Genomic DNA, 20,187 nt, shown 5'->3' with positions numbered 1-20,187 from the left:
CTGCCCTTCCCTATCAAACACAGAGGCTCTCCAGCATTGGGGGGCTGAGGCCTTCATCATGTAGCAGGTTTCAGTCTGATGGCCAACAAAATAATGTCATGTCTGCTGCCAGTAGCCCATCCACTGGGATAGGGTCCAGGCATATGTACCTTGCTGATCTCATGCACCATCTCAGTGTCTTATGAGACTTCTGCAGTCTGGAACCTGTCTTACCTGTTGCCCAGCATGATGTTTTTGAGGGCTTGAGTCTGCCAGAGATTTACAGGAACCTTTGCTTCCAGTAGCAGGCCTCCCACTGAGCCAGGCCAAGGAGATGGATCATCCCACGAGTCCTGGTCTTACAAGTGACAAAGACCTGAGGGACAGCTTTGGAAAGATAAGGGATAAGCACAGGGATGAGCAGAGTTCCTTTCCAGTGGCTGTTTAGTGCTTGGTCCAAAATGTCCCTGAAAATCATCATCTTCCACTCTTGAGGGATGGGAATTCTCTTGGGAATGTATTTGACTGCTACAGAGCAATGGCTTGGCTATTTCCAGTGGTGCCAAAGTCACTGGCTTGGAGATGGTGCTAAGGTCATGGCTGAAGCAATCCTTATGTGCAAAGGCCATTTTAGAGAAGTGCTGAATGGCTGAGCAAGCTGCATATCAGTGAAGGTGGGCAAAGGGCACCCTGAGAAGCAGAGAAGCAAAGATTCTAATGTTGAATATAAACAATGCTGCAAAATAAAATGGGAGCATTTGTTTTTCCTGGTTACCTTTCTGGCTGTATCTCACAGCCCTCTCATTCTCACATTTCTGCTCATTAATGTCAATGATCCTTCAACTTGCTTACACATGTTCCTTCCTTTTGGAGTCCTGGTCTCAGAGATCAAGTCATTCAGAGTCCTTTGGAGCTGAGTCCTTCAGAAGCCAGCCTGCAATTCCTGGCCAGGAGTGTTAAGCAACACCTAATTACCTCTCCTTGCTGCATAATGCACATGGTTTTTATTCTCCTGCCATGGTCTGTAGGAACTGAACTGCCTGCTCACTGGTCATGGGAGCTCTTCATTTGTCTTGGAGCATTCCTGTGACTTCCATGCTCCAAGCAGGGCTTTATGTCATAAGTTGCAGTCAGAGCAGTGTAAGGTTGTGGCAGCAAAGTGTTCCACCTCACTGTGTGTAATTGCCAAGGTGAGGATGGGAGATATTTTCCTGAAACTATTGGAATGAGTATGGAGTTGGATTAAAGACTATGGCACTCTATGGACTCTGTGCTCCTGATGAGATGCTGTGCCTGGTTTGTTAGTCTCTGCTTACAGGCTGTGATGTATTTCCATTGCAACTAGATCCGTGCTGCACTGTGCATGTTGGCTGAAAAGAGCTTAGAGCCAAAGGATGTGGAGCATTTTGAGGAAGAGATGAAGAAAAGGAGAGAGGAGAAAACATCCTTGCAGCTGCCTCCACAGAGAGTTGAGCCCAGGGATGCAGCTGAAGCAAGTAAGTGGTGCCTACACTTGTGGTCCTTTTTGACCCCTTTCTTGCCCTTTGCACAGTGTTGCAATCAGACTGGGCTGCTATTCCACTTGCATCTGAGTGGAAGCTTGCATGGATTGATTTCCATTGTCCAAAGAAAAATCCAGAGGCATGAAGTGTCTTGCCCATGGCCTCACAGAGTCAGGAACAGAATATCAGCTTCCCACCTTCACCTCTAAAGTCTGTCAGAATGGAGAATTCTCTCTTGCAAAGTCGCCTGGGTCTTCAGTCTCTCTCTTGGAGAGAGGCATGGAGAGACTTGGGCTTCCAGGGAAGGTGAGTCCAGGAGAATGCTTTTCAGCCAAGGTGCAACCTGGAAGAAACCAAATTCAATTCCTTCTAATGAAAACCCCAGAGATCCTTCTCCCGCCACTCCCTGCCAAGGAGCTGGCGCTGTAGAGCTGTGCTGAAGCCCCGAGCCAGTGCTTCTGTTGTAGTCCCAGGAGCAAGCAGCGTTCCCGAGTGAATCCCGGCTGAGGGGCTCTGGCTGCAGTGCTGTTTGCTCTGCCCCGGGGGCGGCAGCAGGAACCTTGGCGGCAGCACTCACGCCGAGGGCATCACACAAGATTATCTGCACTTTCTTTTGAGAGCTTCTCCAGCCAGTCTCTGAATCAGGAAAGCAAATGAAAGTAAAGCAATACTGGGTTTTCCTTGTTTCTTAGGGGAAGTATCACTGCAGTTTGGTTTTAAAGTAGAAGAGGGTAGATTTAGATTAGATATTAGAGAGTATTTTTTATAATGAAGAGGATGCAATGCTGAAAGGTGTTGCCCAGAGAATCTGTTGTTGCTCCATCCTTGAAGGTGTTCAAGGCCAGTTGACATGGGCATCTGAGGAACCTGATCTTGATGAAAATGTCCCTGCTCCCAGGGGTTGGACTAGATGGTGGTTAAAGGGGCCTTCCAACCCAAACGTCTCTGTGATTCTGTGATGCTTGTCCCATGTTAGTGTGCCAGTGTACTACTTGAAGTTCTTTGGCATAACAAAGAGATGTTACCCAGCTCCAGCCAGTTTTCTGGCCGTTTCCATTTTCACCATGTCCAGCACATTCCACTTACAAGCTCCTCTTTGGTCCCTGCAGGCTTTAGCCTACCACCTGTCAATGGCACAGCTTCCAGTGTGCAGAGAAAACACCCTGGTTATGCCTTGAAGAAGAAGGTCTTGAGGAAGCAGGACACAGTGCCCTCAGTGGCCAGTATGCCCATCATCCAGGAGGAAGGCAGTGTCCCATGCAACTCCTCAGGTAAGCCTGCTCCATGGCAGCATTTTCCCATACGGGTTTTTCTTTGCACAAGGAGCACAAATTGCCTCCTGCCTCAGCCAGCAGAGCTGGGATCTTTGGTCCATAACCTGTCATGAGAATGAACAGCAAATCTACTTTGGAGTTACTCCAGCTTGATAGTACAGGAGCAGTAGGTTCTTAGAGATCCATTGGAAAGTTGAGCTGAATAAAGTAGTGGTAAAGGCCTAAGCTCTGGCTTTTGCCCATCCTGATAGTCCAAAGTACAGTGCTGGTGCCAGGAGGCAGCTGTAACTGCAGGGATGAGGTGCGGGGCAGTGTGCCAGGGTGTGCTCACTGTGCACCTACGAATGCCACCACCATCACTTGTCCACTGACCATCTGGGCCCTCTGCCTGTGCTGCTGTCCGGCTCTGCAGCCAGCTTTTCTGCTATTCCAGCAAGGCTTGTCTCTGCATGGCAGGCAGTGGCTTGGTGCAGACGTGCTGCTGCTGTCACAAGTGCCCAATGGCTCGTGGCTGCTGCCATCCCACGTCCTGTAATGCCAAGAGGGAACAAGCAGTGCCTCCTGTGTCACAACACCCAAATAGAGTGGCTGTGTGTAGCAGATGACAGCCAAGAGGGGCTGCCTGGTGCTCCCAGGCTGTTTGCTGCCTGCAGCAAATGCACAGCACATTGTCCCTGGTGGCTCTTGTCTCTCCTTTCTGTGCTATGATCCCAAGTAAGGTGAGATAAGAAGAAAGGATCTAGGAATGACACTTGGAATGCTCTTTTCTAGTTGTGATGAATGGTTTTCTATTTTTCCAATTAAACAAACAACAAAGATTAAAAGTAACAACAAATTTTTAATAGTAACAATTATAAATGAATACAATCAGAAGTATTAAAGATGATTACAAAAATTATTGAAACTGAATACAATCCAAGTAAAGTATTACAGTTGTATAATTTGGGATGGATAAAATTTGAGAGTAAGTGTTTTAGTATAATTGAAGTTCGTATAAAGCATAAGCAAAACCGACCGGGGGTACGGGGCGGGGCCTGCCCTTCCTCTCGTACCAAAGCATTTGGGCTAACAATCCCACTTATATACTATAGGCTACAAAAGTTTCTAGAAAGCTCCTCCTAGTTTCTATTCCTAAAATCTACGTAACTATACTGCACGGCGCATGCTCTACTAATGGGTTAGGGGGTCTCTTATCCTTTTAAGGGTCTTATTTCCGGTGAAGGCTCATCGTCTTCCTTAATGACAAAGGTGTGACCCGCAGGTAGCGCAGGCGCCCTGTGTGACTGAGCAGATGTTTTCCATAACATGACTTTAATTAAGTCCCATGCTTGGAATCATTCCATTTTTGACAGCTTCAAGGTTGAAGCTGTATTTCTAGATGCTGCTTATCAGACCTCCGTCCTTCTACTATTCTTATCTGACTTTCTTCTAACCTCCTTCTTCGACTCCCAACCTCTGGAAGATGTCTTTTATCCTGTCTCACCCATCTCCCCCCCTTTCACTCGGTAACAATAGTCTTTTATCGATCTAAATACAATTTTGCTAATATAGTTACAATTTAATTAGCACGAATCACATTTATCACATAGTGATGCTACTTCCACATTCAGAATTGGCCAGAACGAGCCTTACATGGCTCTCCACTCTTATGGAATCTAGATGTGTATGTCTACATGCTTCTGTTAGGGACATCACTTATGTCAGTGACAGGGGTACATCAGTGATACCCAGATTAGCTCTCGTCTGAATTTTTTTGATATTACAGTTTCCCTCACAATTTTTGAGATCATGCAAAGTACCACAAAAACGCTACTGTGTCTAGACTACTTCACCTAGATTCTGTGCCATATTTATATTCCATGATTTTAGAAAGCTCAGATGTTCTCATGTACACATTAGAAAATGAGCTTTGGAGTGCATGACATGAAATTTTTGATTGACAGTGCCTTTGATGACTGATGGGTTTCATAAGAAATGCATGAATCATCTGATTTTGCTCACACCTTGTAAATTTTTTCCCTAACAAAACAACTCAATTACGGTAAACCCAGGACAACATATTATCAAGAGAGTGCATCTGTCACGAATTTGCATCTCTATTTGAATGTTTTTATCCTCAGTTTGCAATTGGAAAGGTTTTGTATGTATTATGTAGACTGGAAATTGCATTTTACCACAAGAGAAAGCTTAGGCATTGCAGAGTGTGCATACACGTCCATTTGATGGCAAATAAATTCCACCTCAGCATGTTTGAAATACAGCCAGTGTGTACCTTGGAGACAGTAATGATTCCTGATGTTAGGAAAGAACTCCTTTCCCAATAGTAGGCTAAAATGTATGTGCACTCAGCGACCTGCTGTCTAGAATATTGAAGTCAATGGGAGCAGAGGTGCTGTCAGGCGTGAAGGGTCTGGTCTGGCTGTTCCCTGGGAGTTGTTCCATGGGGATTCAGCCGGGCCCAGCAGGGCTGGGTTGTTCACGCTTGGCTTGGTGCTGCCACGAGGCAGCTGCAGGTCTTCCTCAAGGAATTTCAGAGTGCCTCTGTCCTCAGGGCTAGAGGAAATCAGGGTGCTGGGACAAGAGAGGCCCCTGGGGGTTCCTTCCTGGAGTAGCCATTCCCGCTGGTGGGCACAGTGTGGCAGGGAGTGGGAGCTCTGTGGCCTCAGGAATTGCCGCTGGCTGTGCTACCTGTGACACTTGGGAGCTGGCAATTGCTGTGTGGGCAATTGTCAGGTTTAGCCTGGAGCTGTGCCCAGCTGGGGGGCTGTCAGAAAGCAAGGAGCCCAAGGTGGCAGAAGGCAGGGAAGTGTGTGAGCCAGTGCCAGTGTGCAGCACATGGAACCCTGTGTGGGAGCTGGGCCTGCAGGCCACTCCATGGCGGGTGCCTTGCCCGGGGCTGCAGCACTCAGGGCTGACCCTCTCCTTACAGTGACCTCGCAGACGGCCACTGGTGCCGAGCGCCGACAGGAGCTGCTCTGTGGCAACGGGCACAAGGACACAGCCTCTCCTGATCCACAGCAGTCCTTGCGGGAGGCACTCTCCCTGCTCGACAGCGATGACTGGTAAGAAAGGCCCCGGTCACTCTGTCTCCCTCTTAGCGTTAAGGGAGGTTAGAAGTGAATCTTGCTAGTGCCTCTGAGCCCTGACAGCCCAGAAGGCCAAAGGGCATTTGTGAAACCACCTCAGAGCTGTGAGGGGATAAAGACTGGAGTGCAGCCTTTTCTTGGCCTTGGAATGCAGCTGTGCTCCAGCTGCAGCAGGTCTGTGCTGTTTCCTTGCTTTGCCTGCTAGTTCGTGGAGTTGCAAAGGACATCTTGAGGGAAGAGAGGCAGCTGTGGAATGAGATGATTTGCTAGCTGAAGGCAGAAGCAGGATGGCAGCAGTTCTGATTGTAGAGATTTGGGAGCCTTGAGGCACTGGCCCAGTGGGACTGAGTCAGATTTCTCTCTGGTCCCACTGATGACAGCAAAGGCAGATGACAGGGTCTCCCTGTGACCTGTTGCATGTGGGTCTCAGAAGCAGCTGCAGGGAGTTGCTGTTTCTGAGAAATAGACTGATCTGTGCTTTCTTGTCTCACAGCCTGTCATTGATCCTGAATGGGTCATGGCAGAAGAGAAGGAGAAAGAAATGAAATCGTCTAGGAATCTTGCACTTTTAGAATTTAACTTCCTTCTCACTGCTTCATATGGGCCTAGGATGTTTTGTCAATACTCACCATGTGTCCCACAATTAGACAGATTGAGGCCCAGACGTGATAAGCTCACAAATGTTAGTTGATGCTGACTGTCTTTTTGATGTCGAGTTTAGCATCCACTCACTGGTGGATGCTTCATTCACTCAGGGGTAAAGACTCCATTCACACTGGGATAAGCAAGAAAAATCTGCCACATCTGCCACATCCTTGTGCAGAGTCATTTCCTTTGCTTTCTCTTCCCCATTTCTGTTTGGTGCCCTGTGAGGTGCAGAGAGCTTCTGCAGGTGTGGGGGGGTCGAGGTAACACTCAGGGCTGCCTGTGGGATCTGTCACCAGCCCTGTGCAGCAGCCCTGATGCCTCACACACCTTTCTGTAGCTCCAGGCCTGCACAGAGCAATTACTGAGAGACAGAGTTGTCTGCACCTTTTAAATGACCTATGACTGTAGTGGGGCTTGTTTTAGGTAGGGAATTTTGGGAAAAGGCAGAATTTCGACTGTTCTTTCTCAGGTGTGGAATCTTCTGGGACATTCTGCTGCCTTTTTGGGAAATGTGCAGGTGGAGTGGAATGGAGTGGGTGACAGACAGGCCTAGATTGTAGAGTGGAAATTCAGCTCCAGAGTGCCAGTGCAGACTCTCACAGCTGAACTGCCTGCTGGGGCTAGCAAAGAAGGAAAATGTCCCAGTGGGACATTTTCCGATTGGATTGTGTCTTAGGGACAGGTACAGGGAGGTGAAAAAAACCAGAAGCATGGGCCAGTCTCACAGTTTGTAGGAAGCCATGCCATAGGGGCCAGAGATTATAGAAAGGCTGTCTTCTAAAACAGCCACAAATGAAGACTCTGAAGGTCCTCTATTTGCCTCTTGGATTTGTGTATGCTTTTGAATGCTACAGCATCCTGTGGAAATGAGTTCCACAAATTCATTAAGTACTCCTTGAAAAGCATCTCCCAGTGTTTGACTGAGCTATCTGCCTGGCAATTTCAGGGGTTGCTTCCTAGTTCTTAGTTGGAGAGAAAAATAAATCCTTTTGGTACTTGCCTTTCAGGGAGACGAAGGAGAAGGGACTGGGCATCATCAAACACCTGGCTGGGTCCCATTCAGAGGTCCTGCTTTCAAGACTTCGTGAGATTTGCTTGGCTGTTACCAGTGAGGTGAGGACACTGTTCTGAATTGTCCCCTGTACTTCATACACGATGTGTAGGGTAGATATGTGCTTGTTCATCTCCATGTGTGCTCAGGGACTACCTTCATTTCTGTTTTTCTACCTTCTATTTCTAATGTCTGTCAGCTATCTGTAGGATCTGTGTGTACATGGAGCTGTATTTACTGGTAGGTTGGCTATCTGACACTCATTTTTGAGTGAGCTGCCATTAGAATGAAATGTGCAAATGCAGAAACAGATCCACTAGTTATGTTATTTGCCAGCGTTCTAAGCTCTGCCCGAGCTGCAATTCAACACTGCAAATTATTAGACCTGAGTCTGTGTTTTCTGTTTCCTGGCTGAGTGCTTCACCTGCTGGTGTAGCTTTTTTGAACAGGTGCACGTGACTCTTTTATCTTTATGACTTGTGCCTTTGTGATTTGAACGCAGCACTTGCTTTCATTTGATTCTTTGTTTATCACATAAAAGAGCCTAAAATCAAAGCACATGTCATTATAGAGGGGCTAAGTAGAACGTTTCAGTGAAATGGGGTTTCTTCTAGGCCCGCAAAAAGGAGGACTGAGGCCAGAAATTGGTGCCAGAGGAAGTGCCTTTCTGTGCTTATGCTTTTCTGCTCATAGGGTGCTTTTATATTTCTCTGGACACAGTGGGGCGTGTTGTCATTTCCTGGGACTTTTGTCGAAGGCAACTGGTTTTCTATTCAAGGTGATTCTTCTGTTTCCCCTCATGACTTCCCCAGGTGGCCAACCTCCGGTCTAAGGTGTCCTACTCGGCCATTGTCACTCTGGGAGAGTTTTTTATGACCTTGAAGGAGGACATGGACTCTGAGGTGGATGATGTTGCTCGGGTCCTTCTCAAGGCAGTGTGTAACTGCCCAGAGTTTGTTGAGAAAGCAGCCAGTCAGACCCTGGGGATCATGGTGGACAATGTGACTCCTACACGAGCAATGACAGCTCTTGTGGACAGTGGAGTCAGGTAAGTTCTTCTTCTTTCAGTGATGTTCTTCAGCTTCTAGTGTGCAGGTGGGAGAAGGGATGAGAGGAAGAATGGGAATAGTGGGAGGGAAGCGTCCTGTATCATGCATCTTCTGTCAACTCAGTGGCTGGATTCTTCAATTCACCTCATTTCTTTCCTCCTGTCCCCTCTTTCTGCCCTCCTGCCGCCTATGAGTTTTCAGAATCACAGAACTGTAGAATATGGGGAATTGGAAGGCACCCATCAGGATCATTGACTCCAGTTCCTGGCCTTGCACAGAACTCCTCGAGGGTCACACAATGTGCCTGAGATTGTTGTCCAAATGCTTCTTGAACTCTGTCAGGCTTGGTGCTGTGACCAATGGCCTGGGGAGCCTGTTCCAGTGCCCAACCACCCTCTGGGTGAAAAACCTTTTCCTAATATCCAACCTAAACCTCCTCTGACTCAGCTTCCTGCTGCTTCCTAGAGTTCTCCCAGTCTGTCAGAGCTGCCTTAATGTGGTGAATGGTGGGGAAGAGAAAGTGCCTGCAAAGGCTAAGGATTTGTGCTTTTGAAGGAAGAGGGACAATTGCAATTGCAGTTGTGATCACTCTTTAATTTTTCACAGCACTTATCACAAAGGCCTTGGGAAAAACCATGCATCCTCATTCTGGCATAAACTTGAGAAATCGGGAGGGGACTTGATGAGGCATGGAGCATATGGGGGAGAATGTGCTGCATGTGGCACAGGCCGCACAGCAGGTGCAGCTCCTGCCAGAAGGAGGCTTGTATGACTGTCCTGGCCATAGAGCTCTATTTTCTATTCAAACTGATATTTCGTGTTAGCCTTGAGATGATGAATCACTTCACAGGCGCCTTCACATGCCGACTGCCATGAGACAGCTGAAGCAAATGCTGCCTTAAGTGTTTGTGCTGGGCCTGGTAATTGCCACTCTCTAGAACCTGTCTAAAATTACTGCCACTCTTGCATCAGCGTTGCAATACGTTAAAATGTTCAGATGTATCCCTTGCCAAGTCTCAGAGAAGAAACAGGTTGCATTGATGTATATTCTGCAACTTCACAACCCTCAGTGTGTTTTCTATTCATTTGTTGTTTTGCAAAGCTCTGCACATTTGGAGATTGATGGCTGGACAGAGCCTCAGTCCTTCTTCAGCGCTGTGTAGTGGGTACTCTCTGATGGGTCAGCATGAATTGTCTTACATTTCTAAAGAAGTCATATGTAATCTCTTTCTTTAATCTTTCTCAGAGTAAATATTGGGAAAGCAATTGAGTATCTGATAGTGCAGGGAGACTGAATTCCTCCCTCTTCCTTGCAGGCAGTCCTTCTGTCCAATGCTAACTTTGAGTTTGTCTGAGGACAGAACCTTCTACAGGTTTCTAAAGTGTCAGGGAGAGCCCAGGCCTCCTTCCCCCAGCAAGGACAGGGAGCACGCTCTGGCCAAGGCCTCTGCTGCTCTTGCTCCTTCTCCCTGTGCCCCAGTGTTTGCTCTCCTGTTCCCAGGAGCCGCCACGTCCAGGTGCGGAAGTGTGCGGCCAAACTGCTCCTGTCCCTGATGGAGAAAAGTGGAGTCACGAAGCTCCCAGGCACAGCCAGGCCTGAGAGGCTGGCGCATGCTGCAGGGACGCTTGCTCAGGACCGTCACAAGGACACAAGGTAATGATCTTCATTTCACCTCCTGAGACAGGAAAACTCTTTTGTGTCTGTCTATAAAGCTAAAACCATAAAAGAGTGGAAACAAAAGGAAATGTGAAGTTACCTCAATGTGTGGATGAAACCCAAAGAGTCATGGAATGCACTGAGTTTTATGGGACCCATGAGGGTCATTGAGTCCAGCTCCTGGCCATGTGCAGGTGTGATAGGTTGACTTAGGAAGAAGAAACTCAGAAGAGATTCTTCCTAAGGGAATTTCCTCTGTGGGGGTTGGGATACCCGCAACAGCCAATTAGAGAAAGTTAGTTCGCTCCGTGAACACACATTTTGAGGAAGGTAATCCGGAACTGACCCTCTTTGTCTTCCGGCGGCTGAGCAGGTAACATCAACCCGAGCTTCCCCCTCCCCCATGCGGGGGGGGGAGGCTCGGGAGGCCGCTTGGGCCCCGTTTGCCAACGAGGGGGACCCGATGGCCGGGGGGAGAATAAGTTGTGTGCTAAGACCTTCACGGCTTCCTCCTCCACGGCCCTGCGGCTCTGGCGTGGGGGGAGGCCAATTCCTGCTGCTGCCGGCCGGGCCGGGCCTGCCTGGGTGGCCATGAGCAGTGTGGGGCTGCAGCCCAGCCCCAGAAAGGCTGATTGACACCTCAGCTGCCCCCCAAGCGCGGCCTGAGCCTGGCCCAACTCTTGTAGTTGTGTTAAACTTTAACTCTTTAGTGCTCAGATAAGATTTGCAAAGCCTCCAGCCTTTCCTTTGAATATGAAAGGGAATAAGAAGATTTCTGAAGTCAGTGATGTAAGAGCTAAGCTTTTAAGATGGAAAGAGAATGAGAAGATGTTGAAATGGCTGAAAATCTTTTTGTGAAATTGTAGGAATGAACTGATGTACCGAATATTCCTATAAACCATGGAAAGAGACATGGGGGGATGGAAATGTTCCATTTAATAGATGATTTGACTAAAGAGCACCTGTGTTAAGAATTTCTGTCCTGAGGAAAGAAGGGGATTTTGGTTTTCTGAAGATAAAGCCTGAGCAGAGAAAAAGGAGACAGAGAGAATCTTGGCTGTCGAACATTTCATTCTTAAAAGTAATACCCCATGAGACAGACATGGCCCACATCTACAACTTTGGGACGGTTGTAGAGTTGGGAGGAGCGTCACAGTTGCAGGTTCCCGGGCGGATGCAAATCGTGAAAGATAAAACCACAAGAGAACTGTTTTTTTCCTTCTTGTGGGAAAAATCCCTACAACTTCAACAAGAAGAAGCTTCTCTCTCCAGAAGTGAACTGAGAAAGACTAAATTAGGCACTGACCGAAGTATTTGTTATATGTTTGTTTTGTTGTTATGAAGATTGGGAGAGGGAGGGAAGGAGTGATCTAAAAAATCTTATTCTGAAATTTTTTTTTCCTTCTCCTTTTGTTTGTGTAGTTAATAAATTTCCTTTTATACTCTCTCAAGTTTTAGGCCTGCCTTGCTCTTTTGCTCCTGGTTCTGTCTCACAACAAGAAAAATAAGTTTATTCAAATTGGCAACTCAAATTCAAGACATTAATTTGGTGCGTTGGCCGGGAAAGTCAAAATTAAATCAAGACAGCAGGACATGCCAAGAGTCACTCCATGTGCCCAAGAGCATTGTCCAAAAGCTTCTCGAGCTCCATCAGCCTTGGTGCTGTGACCATTGCTCTGGCTTGCCTGGGGAAATGACTGTACTGGGTATCCTGAGGTTGTCCAATATAAATTAGTATTGCCAACTTCCTGTGACTTGAAGGACTCTTTCCTGAGATCAGAAGAGCTCCGATTAGCCACTCAAAAAGTTTTGTTTGGTCTTAGGTGCACAACACAAAGCCAAAGTCTTGGCTAATATTCATCACTGGAGGATCCCAAACATCTATTTCTCATTAACTTGAGACTTATGACTTGAAAGTCATAAGACTTTCCTAAAAACATTTCAGAGCTCTTTGGCTAATGTATTTAGGCTTTCTAAACTTCTTTTGCAGATTTCTCTAATTCTGTCTTCTGGGGCTCAATGACCTCCAAATTTCTTCTTGAAGAGAAATGTGGGTTCCTAGTGGCAAAATCAACCAAAGCCACCAAATTCCTCTTACTGTGATGATTAAATTCCCATTAATAGCATCCAAGAACAGAAGAGGAACTCCCTGCCCCTGTGCATACATATAGTATAGAATTACCAATAGGAAGCATGAGGTGTTTTGTTCTGGCTTCCCTGTTAGTTCAAGAAAGGCAAATTCTTGTATTGTATTGCCATTGCAAATGGCAGGAAGGTGCTGCTAAGAGGATCTGATAAGAAAGCAGATGTGTTATGCTTGCTCCCTGGGATCCTTTGATCCCACAGAAGCACATCCACAGTTTCAGAGTTAAATGGTATTTTTCTGTTGCCTCACATTCTCCTCTTCTGTTCACCTGACAGCACTGCAGTGACAAGTAATGGTAAAGCTCTCTCTTTGCTGAGTAGGCAATGCCTTCTCATGCAAGGATTGCACCTGATGAGTTTAAGGCATCACCCTCTTCTGCTAACAGTCTCCCTTTTCTTTGTTCACTTTTCTTTCTTTTCCCACCTGCCTTCCTTCCTTCCTTGCTTCCTTCCTGCCCTCCTGCCTTCCTTTCCTTCTTTCCATAGGTATTATGGACAGGAGATGGTGAAGATGTTGATGAATGACCACAACTGTAAAAAGCTTTTGGAACGATCCGTTCCCCTCTGTGACCTGGAAGATATTCTGAGAAGAATGAAGAAGAAAGTAAGTGCTTGGCAGGAGAAATGTCTCCTTTGTGCAGGTGTTGCCACTGCTAATAGGAGATCAAACACACCTAGTCTGTCTATCTCATTCCCCTTCTGCTGAATCATTTTGCTCCTGGGAATGAGCTGTGGATCCCCACCCTCTTCATCTGCAGTCCACAAAGGAACTGATATTATTAGGGAAAAAGTGGGGGTTTGAATATTTTGAATAATGGTCACAAACCGGAAAGCGGTAGAGGAGAAAATGAGTTTACATTTGGGTGTAACTCCCCCACTGCGCTCTCCCTACTCTGCCCCCAGTAAAGCAATTAAAAGACAATAGTGCTTCTGAAGAGAATAAAGTCTTTGCAAAAGACACTGGAAGTAGTAGTGCCAAGACAATTTCCAAAAACGCAAAAGTTGTCCAAGTCAATCCTAATTACTACAATTACTGTCTGTCTTTTGGGAATATTGCTTGCTGTCAAACCTTGTGGAGCTGGTAGAAGCTTGGTGAATTCAGCAGCATTCAGTAGAAAATGATTTGTTTGTTTGGGGGAAAATTTAATTCTTTTTTATCTACCTTATAGAAGGGATTGTGCCTTTGTGCAGGAAAAGGGAGAACCAGGTTGAACCAAATCACCATCCAACATAATGGGACCACTCCCCAAAGAGTCCAAATTGTTCTGCTGTTTCCTTTATGAACATTCGTTGCCTACCAGTTTGCATTCTTCCCATTTATAGTCAAGACTCATGCATTTGGGTTTTAGACCGCTGCTCAGTATTTCATCACCCATAACCTGCCTTGAGCTATTGCAAACAGAGTGTTGGCATCACTGATTCTCTGGCCTGTTTCCTTCTGTCAGTTAGGAAATGTTTCCCTAAGCCTTGCTAGAAGTGATCCTGGTTCTAACTTCTGTTTTAAACAGGCAATTTCCTATTTAATATTCTAAAGATTGATGGGGCTTTCTCTATGTCGTTGTAGGGGATGGAAGAGCAGAAGGGTGAATGCCCATCTGTCAAGAGCCCAGTGAAGAAGAGGAGCGATGGCTCCAAGAAGCCCCAGGCCACATTGCCTTCTAGTCAAAGGTACTGGGCACTTTTGTTAGATGAGACAAAGCACATGACAAGCTGGACATGTCTCTTCCTCAGGAAAATCTTTCTAGCAGTGATGGCCTGTGCCAGAGATTGTTTCCTTTCCCTACAAATGCTTTATGGCACGAAATGTCTACTTCTGCATTGCACTGAACAAACTTCTCTGGAGAGAGAATATTAGGCGACAAAAGGCACCCATTGGTTGCAGCTAAGACAATTCAGTGCAGTGGTGAGGGCAGTGTTGCTCAGGTTAGGAGAGGGCTATATTTCCACTGCCTGACGTGGGACAAGTCAATTCAACCAGGGTTTTTTTACATCTGAGTGGAGTTTTTTCAGATGGGTGTTTTGATGAGAACTCCCAGCCTAGAAGCATGATGCCATTCCCTAAACCAGCCATTCCTGTGCAAGTGGTTTGGCCTGGCTGAATCACGGTTTTCCTACCCTCTAACATTACCAAGTTTGAGTAGTAAGTAGCAAGGTAAATCCTGAGCAACTTTGGTCAACAGGTGTCTCTTGATAATTCTGTCCTTCATATAGTTTGCTTGATGGACAGCATGTTTGGTTGATTTCCCACTGTGCTGTAATCTGCATTGAAGAAAGGAATTTGGTCCTTGCTGTGTCTTCATGACAGTGGCAGAGCTACTTGTACCTGTTCTCCTCTGATTAGAGAGGGGATTTATTTAGCTCTGTCATGCTCAGCGGTGGCAGCAAAGGACCACATGCTTCAGTAGCATAGCTAGGAGCTTCCCAGGCTCATGGAAGACACAGGTTGATCCAGGAGAATTGTTCCCAGTGGGTTTATTAAGCTGTGGATCTAGTCTCTAGGAACGCAAACTTAATGTGAGTGTAGTGCTGGGATGTCTGTCTTCTGTTTTTATCTGTGTTACTGATTTTCTGGATGCTTCAGATATGCCCCTGTTCATCTGCTCAGATGCATGTGAGCTCCTGTTCCAGATTGTCATGCCTGTTGTAGAGACATTTCTCCAGAGTGATGAGTTTACTTATTAGAAGACTCACATATCCCATAAGAGGAGGCATTTACACTTGGCAGTAGAGTTTCTCTTTCCACACAAAGCAATGTGTGCCTGGGAAGCCATCTGAAGATAGATGAGATGCATCTCATCCTTGGTTTTGCTGAGTGAGCACTGGCGAGGATGTTACTTACAGATTGACTCCCATAAGGATTGTCATGAGGTCCATGTGGTTTTTCAGAGCCTCATGATTTTCTAGCTTGAAATCACATCATTAGGAAAGCTCCCGTAGATGTTTTGCTCACAATTATCTGCAGGTATTGTCACCAACAAGTTGTAATTTCGTTTGATTTTCCAGGGTGAAGTCGACCTCTGAAGGACGCCTCCTCCACTGTCCAAAAGCCCAGGTCACATTACCTCCAGCTAGGGATGAAACGGAGATGCTCCAGAATCTTTACAATCTTCTGGAAGCCAAGGGGTTTGAGGCACGGCTGGAAGGAGTGGCACTCCTCCTAGAGCTGTGCAAAAACCACCCCAAGCTCATCACCACTCACATTGTCCAGGTATATAGGGTATCTTCACTGTTCCTTCCCTTTAGCTCGTCTCCCAAGCCTGTAGCAGTAAAGTTAATTCAGTGTGTCTTGGGACTACATCCTGGCTGTTTGGGACAGGCTGGTCCCTCTGACCCAGACCAATTTAATTGAGGTCCAGGCTTCAGGACAAGTTCTTTCAGTCCAGCTGCATTTGTCTGGCAGGTGCCTATTGATGCTGTTCATCAGAAGATGCCAGAATTTTTCACTGGTGTAACGTCTGCTGTCTCCTTCTCCCACATGGGGTAAGAGAAGGGAATTCAGCCACAGAAAGCATGGAAATTATTCTCTAGACAAAAAAAGGGTTTGGATTGGGAAGACAGGTATCAGGCTGAGTTGGTTTAAACCAAATGTTTTTAAAAGGATACTTCTGTAATGTCCATCCTGTTTGCACAGGCAAAACTCGGGCTACTTCTTTCAATACTTGTCTCTATTCCACTTGGTAAAGATGGTGTTTACCCTTCTTGGATACTGAATGCTCATTTATACATCCATTCTTCAAACTAGAACATTTTAATCCATCTTTCATGCTGTTTGTTCTCTTCACAGATTTTTGATTATTTTCTCCTGAGAGTATCTGACACACACAAGAAAGTGAAGCAGATGGCGCTGGATGTGCTGGCAGAAATCATTGCCATCCTGGAAGATGCCTTGAACCCGGTGATCGTCCTTTTGGTGGAAGGAATCCTGAAGAACCTGAACTCAAAGGACCCTGGGGTTCATGCCACAGCTGTGAATGCGCTGGAAGCATCCATTGCTCATTTAGGTAAGGCTGAGCCCTGACATGGACTCTTGCCCACTGTGTCTCTGCCTCTTTGACACAAGAGAACACTGAGTGCCTTGAGAGCTCTTGGTGACTGTGGAACACTCCAGCTGACATCCACCAGAAGCTGTGGGGGTGCAGTCCTTATGCACCAGTCCCCAACAGGCTTGAATGGTCATCAGCATTTCCCAAAAGTGCCAGGAGCCCTTGGGTCTGTGCTGCTTGTCTGGAGAGGAGATCCTGGACTACAGCTTTGCTGCAATTCAGAGGCAAAGGAGATTTTGGAGTTTGCTTGGATCCCATTTGATTTCCCAGATGAAGAGCTTTGCTGTTGGCATGAAGGGACACTGGCCCATCAGAGCTTCTGCAGAGCAGCCTCCTGGAAGGCTCCACATTATAGGCATCAGCTGCCTATTTTCCACCTTTCTTCTTTGCCTTTTTTTTTCAGCGGGGAAGTTATGATTCACCAATTTCATTTCTTTGAAACTAACAGATAGAAATCCAGCTGTCAGTGATACATTCTTACACATGTTGTTTTGCATGGGGCAGGATGGCTGCAGCAAATACCTACACAGGCAAGGGCTGCTCTAAATTCCTTTGTTGCAGAGATTTATGTCAGCTCTGAAAATGATGCACTGTGGAAATATGCCTGAAAAATGGAGTGTTGAAGATGCAGATCTTCAAGGGCAGTTTCTACTTTCTCCACCTCAGCTGCTCTGTGACCTCATGGACTGCCTGATTCAGTGCCTTCCTGTATCCCAAGTCTGGGCATCTTCCTGATAACTCTGCAAAGCAAAACCGTTTCACTGCTTACTTGTGATTGTACTCTTGAGATCCCTAATGTGAAATGTTTAACATAGCTCCTGGTACAGCAGAGAATGTTGCATTTACAAATGTGAAAGGATAGGCTGGAAGGAAAGAAGAAAAGGATTAAACATCAACAGAAATTTACTTGATTTTATAAGCTGAGGCTGCCCTTGCCCTTTCCCTCCCCACTCTCTTTTCTCCTATGACCTCAGACGAGTGAGCAGAAATGTGTGTTTCTCTTGTAGATAAATTATCACTGATGAAAGAGTTTAGCAACCAGTGGAGTCAACTGAGTGGCCAAGCTCTGCTGGAGGTCACAGTGCATATCACAGGTATGGCCTCCCCTTGTAAGTCAAGAGGTCTTCCCAGGGAATATTTACAGGGAATTCCTGTGAATAGAGAGTAGAGTAGCTGCTCCAACTGGGGAGGTTTTCCCTGGCTGCTGCAGAGGTGTGCAGCACCTGAGATGGGGGCGGCACTCGGCCTGGGGTCTGAGCTCTCCCTGGGGCATCTCAGAAGCCACGTGCAGGAAAGGGAAGGGCTAAAAATACCCGAACTGGCTCCTCTCTTGGAAGCTCAGGGACATCTGTGATTCTTTAGGGAAAATGGTGGCAAGTGCTGTTGCAGGGGATCCGTTTCTTTTGTCCTCATGGGATTGTCGTTTTGCTCTTGGAAAGTTTTGAGGCTGAACCCTGCAGTGCCTGGGGTCACAGCTTAGGTCAAAACTCAACACACATATTAGAGGCATGGATTTGGTGCAAGGCAGCCTTTGGGGGCAGAGGGGCAGAAGCAGAGTGCTGAGGCTCCCTGCCTGTGCTGTCCAAGTGGCACTGGACTGAGCATTTCATGTCTTCCTGTTTCAGTGCTGTCCAAAATGCTACAATTGCAGCTGATAATTGATCCCTCAGAGGAGCTTGCTATGTCAGCAGTAGGCAAGGAATGGAAAAATGATAATCTTAATATATAGTAGAGAAGAAGATTTATAGCCTTGCTTGAACTGAGGCTAAATCCACTAAGTGAGGCAGCATCTTGAAATGCAAGGTTTGATACACTTTGTGTCTTCATTTGGAATCTCAGAAGGGCAATGTTCAGTGAATAGGAATGTCAAAGGCCCTTTAAAGGGCATCTGTACAAAGGGAATCTCCATCAGGATGGAATTTATTTTTGGAGTTATTTTGATCTCCTTTTCAAAGAAAGGAATGAAACATAAATTAGGACTGCTTTACAAAGAGCAGATGTTCTCTCTGAGATTTAGTCGGAAGAGACAGTGGTTTATCAAGTCCTATATTGACTGATGTCTTTAAATACTTTTAAAATCAAATTAACTCCCATTTTGAAATGGGTACCATAACCCTTTTTCTACTTAGCAGAATTGGGTTTGGTTGCTTTCAGGAGCTGTTTAAATGTTGATGACTGCTGGGGGATTAACAGCATAGAAAAAATGAAGTCTCTTCCACTACAGAATAAGAAGTGGCTGCTATAAAAGTTTTGGCCTGTGCATAAAATAAGAATTTACTGCCGAGCATTTCAGGATTTGATCTCTCAGCCAAATCTGCCATGCAAGGAGCCTATTGGTAGGAAATTTTAGTGTGTGTTTGATATAGTTCAGGAAGTGAGCAGGGAACAGGATTCAGAGAGAATATGAAAAAACCCTCGTGATTTGGTTAAAATTCAGTCCCCTGTGTATTATTTTTTCTCTCTATTCTGCTGTTTCAGTAGACATTGCAAGAAAATATGCCATCAACATTGGAAGGGGAAAGGCTATTAAAATGTGGAGATGCACAAATGCCACGACAATGGGGTCTGGGTAGTTATCTAAGACAACCTGACGTTTGAACAGGTATTTGTTGGAAGCCACAAAAGCATTCTGCCAAAGACACCAGCTGGTCACTAATGTTTCTAATCCATCTGTCAAGCAGCACCCATCTCTGGTGGGCTGGAGTTTGGAAGTGTAGTCCTATACTATCCTTTGCTGTGTGTCACTGAGCAAAGGGAAGAGCCAGATTAGACTTTGGCACTTGATATCAAGAGTCACAAAAATGGTATCATCCTTTATATTAGAAATCTCTCAATTGCCTCTCTACAGTGCACTTCCAAATCTTCAGTGTGGGTTTAAAGAACTTCCTAATGGAAATAACAGGCAAGTTGACATTTCAGTCATTAATCTGCTCACTGCATCAGTCTTTTGATGCAGAAGCAGATAATGAAGTAATCTAGTAAAGGTAGAAATTCTCAAAAATATATAAGGTTCTGTTTGGAGAAATTAGTCCTGAGAGGTTGGTGGTTCTGTTTTAGGGAGGCTCAGCTGCTTTGGCTGTTTCTGGATCATGGGGCTTTGAGTTCTATTGCACTGATCTTAGCCAGAGGGGTTTCCAAGAAGCAAAACCAGAGGTAGATCCTGGTTTGCCTTGAGCTTGGTGGTTAAGGAGCTTGTGTCTCTGTCCTGGCAGTGCTTGTGGAAGGCGTTTATGGCAGGAGCCCTGAAGTCGTCCAGCGCTACGCCCTGCCCGTGCTCTGGTCCTTGCTGGAGAACAAGGCGCTGCCTGTCCGAAGCGCCAATGTCCGCACTGTGGTCACCAGGCTTGCCTCTGCCCTCCACGAGGTGATGGGCACCCAGCTGCAGAAGCATGCTGCCAGCCAGCCTCCACATGTGCGGAAAAACCTCTCCAGCATTTTGGGCTGGTGAAGGATGGATGTTCTCCAGAAAGTTGACCAAGTGCTGAGATGGACACCTCCGGATTTGACATTTTAGCTGTGCCAAAAACGACGAAATACTAAAGAAGGTTGTGCATCTGCCCCTGCTTTCTCCACTGCCCTTCATAGTCATGGCATGCTCAGGGGGCTGAAACAACTGCAGACTGAGGACAAGGGGAAGGCTGAGCAAGGCTCAGCCTCACACAGAGGTAAGGTGGGAGCTGGGCCGCTCTCTGGCAGGAGGAAGGGTCTTGTGCCAGCCTGGAGAGCCTGTGCACATTGCCAGGGAACAGTTCT

General features: G+C 46.4%; 1 protein-coding gene across 1 annotated transcript; it reads left to right on the top strand.

Annotated features, from left to right (window-relative positions):
* Positions 1–1,342: 1,342 nt before the first annotated feature.
* On the top strand, positions 1,343–19,882 carry LOC148222979 (TOG array regulator of axonemal microtubules protein 2-like). Its single transcript, XM_088168647.1, has 12 exons — positions 1,343–1,475; positions 2,591–2,752; positions 5,622–5,817; positions 7,497–7,602; positions 8,353–8,588; positions 10,091–10,243; positions 12,878–12,995; positions 13,956–14,059; positions 15,395–15,599; positions 16,176–16,392; positions 17,442–17,528; positions 19,647–19,882. Exons 1-12 carry the CDS (start codon positions 1,343–1,345, stop codon positions 19,880–19,882), a joined length of 1,953 nt encoding a protein of 650 aa, XP_088024773.1.
* Positions 19,883–20,187: the final 305 nt, after the last annotated feature.

The sequence above is a fragment of the Sturnus vulgaris genome, chromosome 8 (genome assembly GCF_052056855.1).
Source record: "Sturnus vulgaris isolate bStuVul1 chromosome 8, bStuVul1.hap1, whole genome shotgun sequence".
Taxonomy (NCBI): Eukaryota; Metazoa; Chordata; class Aves; order Passeriformes; family Sturnidae; genus Sturnus; species Sturnus vulgaris.
The sequence above is the reverse complement of the archived record's forward strand: the minus strand, read 5'-3'. Positions and strand labels throughout refer to the sequence as shown.

Coding starts and splice junctions, on each gene's coding strand:
- LOC148222979 (XM_088168647.1), top strand. CDS start 1,343: ATGTTGGCTGAAAAGAGCTTAGAGCCAAAGGATGTGGAGCATTTTGAG. Junction 12,996..13,955: donor TGAGAAGAATGAAGAAGAAA/GTAAGTGCTTGG, acceptor ATGTCGTTGTAG/GGGATGGAAGAGCAGAAGGG. Junction 15,600..16,175: donor TCACCACTCACATTGTCCAG/GTATATAGGGTA, acceptor TTCTCTTCACAG/ATTTTTGATTATTTTCTCCT.